This window comes from Neolamprologus multifasciatus, chromosome 3, assembly GCF_963576455.1.
Source record: "Neolamprologus multifasciatus chromosome 3, fNeoMul1.2, whole genome shotgun sequence".
NCBI classification, from domain to species: Eukaryota; Metazoa; Chordata; class Actinopteri; order Cichliformes; family Cichlidae; genus Neolamprologus; species Neolamprologus multifasciatus.
Genome location: NC_140441.1, coordinates 33,548,246 through 33,553,319, shown reverse-complemented (window position 1 = coordinate 33,553,319; position 5,074 = coordinate 33,548,246). Strand labels below are relative to the sequence as shown.

General features: G+C 37.5%; 1 protein-coding gene across 1 annotated transcript; it reads right to left on the bottom strand.

Annotated features, from left to right (window-relative positions):
* Window positions 1-2,252: 2,252 nt before the first annotated feature.
* On the bottom strand, window positions 2,253-4,773 carry LOC146522652 (uncharacterized). The gene has a single exon (XM_085155530.1). It carries the CDS (start codon window positions 4,464-4,466, stop codon window positions 3,528-3,530), a length of 939 nt encoding a protein of 312 aa, XP_085011656.1. The 5' UTR covers window positions 4,467-4,773; the 3' UTR covers window positions 2,253-3,527.
* Between the last annotated feature and the right edge of the window lie 301 nt (window positions 4,774-5,074).

The window sequence follows — 5,074 nt, the reverse complement described above, 5'->3', positions numbered from 1 at the left end:
CATAACTAGTGCCATCATTGCCAGACCTGGCCCACATCTGGTTGACATACACCCTGCCATGACACCAGTCAGTCAGAAGTACCAGCTTGATGCCAGATCTGGGCCAGACCTGTTTTCTATGGGCCTGGGCCACATAACCCAAACCACAATCGACCCAGATATGGCATGCCATCACATAGACAGTGCCATCTATGCCAGGCCTGGTCCATATCTGGATGACAGATGTCTTATCAAGCCAGAAGTCAACCAGCAGTGCCGGCTTGATACCAGATCTGGGCCAGACCTGCTTGCTATGTGGGATGTTGACTGTGTAACAGGCACCCAAACGCAACACTCCAAAGGCACCAGGTTACATTCAAAACAACTTTATTGCAGTACCAATAAAAACTAATATACATAATAAACACAGACAAGGCAGAAACCAGGAACTCATGAACTAGACTGACATGACAGAACATGGAACACACAGCACACATGACAAGAGAGAAACAACCTAGAGGGAGAACATGCCGAGGAGCAGACAGAAACTCAGACAATATATAGACACAAAGGATAAAAAGGAAGCAGCACACACTTAGAGCTTGACTGAGACACATAAACCTGACTGTTAGTATTCATTTTATGGTAAGAACCAATCAGCTAAGTAAAGAGAAATGACAGTCCATTGCTACTTTAAAAATTAAAGGTCCGTCAGTTTGGAAAACTGCTAAAACTTTGAATGTGTCCCTAATTGGAGTCGCAAAAACCATCAGACGCATGAATAAAGCATGGTCAAAATAGCTTTGAGCACATTAAGGCATCACTCTCAATGTATACTTTAATTGCTCAGTTTTCCAAAATGGAAAATGGAAAAAATGCATTTTAATGCATTCTTTAATAAACAGGAAGAAACTGTCACAATTACATCATTTTCTACAATAGGACCGTCATTATTTTTACATAAATGAAGACTGCAAAGAAAGATCAAAGTGCAAATAACAAAGCAATTTATGAGTGTAGGTAGGACTGATGTTGATGTTACTTTTTTATGTGTGTATTATGTTCTATGTGGACTGGTCAGTCCTTTCCCTGTTCCTGCCCTCATCTTGTGGGCCTAGACAGATCAAACAAAGTAAATAGAAAAGCCACCAACTCATGTCTGCAAAGCAAAGCAATCACAAACAACCATTGATGATATTTTTGGTTCCTACCCCTTTTTCTTTTCTTTCAGGTTTCTGATTGGATGAACCTTTTTTCTTTTCTTTTTTTTACATACACAGATATTGTTCCACCTGTACTTTATTTGCTTTGTCCACTAGGATGAACAGTGGAAAAAATGCAAACTATGCACATGTTTGTTTTGTTTGCCTCCAAATCAAAAGGTCATTAACTGTGTGGTTTGTCCGTGTTTCTGTGTGTGTGTGTGTGTGTGATTAATGACACCTGTGACCTGCACTACAAATCAGGATTTCGTCTTATGAAGGTAACTCATGGATTAACTCAAGGTTTTATGTACAACCAAGGTGGTTCACTTCTTACTGGGGTACATGCACCAATTCCTGTGGAGTAGATTATGTTTGTGGTTGCAGACAACGTTGGAAATCTCTGCCTACTGACCAATCAGCTTTCCAGAAAACTTTTTTTTTTCTGTCAAGACAGTTTTCAATATCACATAATGTCTTTAATTTTTTTTCTAATGATCAATGAGAAATATAAATTCATGGTAGCATTTTATATTACAGCTTAGTAATATAGGCAGAGACAAGAACATAATATTGCGGTAATTTCTAGGTTATTACTCATCAATTAAAAAGTATTAACTAGTTAATATTCAAGTAATTTTAAGGTAGCAACAATGGTTAGATTTGAGTAATTAGACTGAAAAGTATGTAACTGGATAACATGAGCCCAAAATCGAGTTGGGAATAATTTGTAAATAAAGACATCCGAATGAGACAAAACCAATTAACAATATGATATCCTCATAACAATAACAAGGTAATGTTTGTGAGTTTGAATTTTCATATTTTTATAAAGATTTTAAATTGTAATGATCTCATAATAATAAGGTAATATTGGCAGATGTTTTAACTAGTGCTGTCAGTGCTCATCTCTTTAAAAATGTTTTTTAATGACGCATTAACACGGCAAATCTCCGTTAGCAAGTTAATGCAGATCACCCCGTGCATAGGGCTGCACGGCGCCAGAAATATGGAAACCCAAAATAAAGAATATTACATATGAATGCAGTCGATTTGAATGGATGTGTAGAGGATTATCTTTCAAAGCATATTTATCTGGATGACCATAGATAATATGGTAAAAACATTTTAGGTAGAAAAGACAGTGGGCATGGAGCACATACTTAAAATGTCCAGTACACAAAAATAAAATGTCATCCATTCTTTCGGGTTGTTAGGGGCTGCAACGCCTCTGTCCTGCACCACCTTCGTCACTGATTGACCTCCAACTGTCGAGATTATACTCATTCAATCTCTCCAATCCTTTTAATACTCAGCTGGAAAAAAAAACACTTGACTCCAAAACACTTGTGATGCTACTTTATTTAAACCATGCACATCAGAGATCAGTCTAAAGGGGGGTCCCCATGAGCTTCACAACATGCTATAAAACCCTGGGTATTCGCTCATATGTTAACCAAAGCAACTCCAAAGAGCCATAGTGCTATATGTGTGTGCAGTGCTGATATATGGGTGTGTAAGCACGTGCAGAGTGGATGTTGGGCGCGTGATCAGTAGTGAGAAACAACATTCATCAAACTAACATCTTACTAAAACATTGTATGCTCAGGACTTACGTCTGCTTTTACTCGGTTTACTCTGTTCTGTGCATACCTATGCACCCCCAGCTGTAGTTTCATGTTTTGTTATATTCTACAGGGCCTCAACTCTCAAGGTCTTTTCTATCTTCATCTCACAGTTCTTTTTAAATACAAATCATTGAGGGTTATCAGATTAAAATTGCCCTAATGAAAATGAAGGGACTCAAATGCAGTACTCAGAAACTTACAACAGTTTATAGAACTTTATTACCGAAACAAGATCACCAAATGATTGACTACAGGCAGGAATAACAGTTTTACTAAAGGTCTTCAGGAACCTGTGAGCTCTTTTGAGTTCTAAGTGAGGGTCAGATATTTATCTCGACAATTAGAAAATGAAGTTTCTCACTTGTTTACAAGAACTATTGAGGTATCTACCTAATCTTCAAATATGCTCAGAACTAATACAGAAGTAATGACTTGTAAATTTAATCATAAATAAAACAATAACATTAAAATGTACTGCAGGTCAGCAGGTGGTTTGTACACAAAACAAACAGTGTCAGACAACTGTCACTCAATTTCATTACTATGAAAAGTATTAAAAACTACAAAATAAATAAACCTAAAATTAAGATACAGTCATCTGCCTAGATTACAACTGCCACGTTGTAGTCCAAGTCCACCATATTTACTGATCTTTCTCTGAACTTTTTCTTTTATTCAAATGACTTTTTTGGGGGGGACGGAGGCGGTAACCTTTGCTTCATTTGGTATTAACATTACAGCACAAACTTTTCCCTGTTCTGTACGCAAACAGTAGAGGTAACACGAGGGTGCAGGGCAGATTAAACCAAATAGTACATGTCATCATCACGCAATTATTAATTTTGCCTGAGAAATGCAGAAAAGTCCAAGTCAGACACCCGAGAAATCTGAACACCAACACTCCAAATATGGCCACGATGGTGTAGAAGGCTTTCTGCTTTGATTGGTCAACTCTCTCAGTATTCCTAACCTGAACTCCTGGACTTGGACGAATCAACACACAGAGAACAGAAGAAGTGAAGAAGGAGATGATGGCTAATGTTAATATTAAAAAGGATAAAAATAAAATGTTAAACAAGTCTTCAATCAGCATAAGACACGCAATCACAAAACAAAACACCCACACACAGCCAATAATAATATTTCTGATTCTGATCCCTCTTTGCTTTTTCAGCTTCAAGTAGGTGACAGGATGAATGACAGCCAGGTAGCGCTCCACAAAGGTTAGGACATGGAAGGATGTCTGTCCAAAAGAGGTGAAAGACAAAAAGACTAATGCTATTTGTAAAATAATTGACTGATTATTGTAAATAGCACAACAGCTGAGGATACACCCAAGAACACTAAATAGTTCCATCGTGACCATGTGGTAGGTAATGCTGTCACAGTGACTCATGATGAAAGATGAGGTTGAACGCTTTTGCCACCATTGCTGGAGTCCATGAGAGAGGATTAAAGAACAAAGAGGGAGGAGGACGACAATGATGACGATGCTATATGAGGTGAAAACAAAAGAGCTTGGTCTGGACATTAGGCAGTCTGTGAACTCAAACTGCTGACTGTGCGAGTTTATGGAGGAATGGTTTGGATCAAGGTGGGAGTCACTGCAGGTTGACGAATTTACTGCCATATCTAGAAAAAGAAAGGACAATCGCATTAGTCTTTTATCGTAAAGTTTATTTAGTTTTGCGATACTTGTCTTGTGACATCTTGCATGTTTTCAGCTGTCAGATGTGTTATCTGTTTTGTTATATTCATTGAATATTCTATTTATAGTTCTTGTTGCTGGTGGATGTAGTTGTCTGATGTCCTTCAATGCATTCATAAAACTGGACCGGTCAAGTGTGCACACAAATGTCACATTCCCAAATCAGAGGTTGAGTGGCATTTGCCACCACCCCTAATGACGTAATGGTCAGTGTGAAATTCACTTTTGTGACTGAGTAGAATTACCCTCTGATAACGTAAAATCACATCTTTCAAGTTTTTGTGCAATTTATTTACATTTTTTTGAATTAACTGAAAATAAAACCATAAAACAATATATTTGATTCCAGTTACTGACTCAAAATTAGCCTTATGATGTTATGAGTTCTAAACTCTAACTAAAACTATTTTTAGAGAAGCAGTTAGAAAACAAAACACATCGTCAACTGTATGTTTGTTCTTTTCCCAAAAAATCAAAAGGAACTGACCTTATCAGTTTTTCCCTTCGCCCTCTGTGTCTTCTCTGTGGACTCTTGATAATAAGTGAATACTTGTTCG

Coding starts and splice junctions, on each gene's coding strand:
- LOC146522652 (XM_085155530.1), bottom strand. CDS start 4,466: ATGCGATTGTCCTTTCTTTTTCTAGATATGGCAGTAAATTCGTCAACC.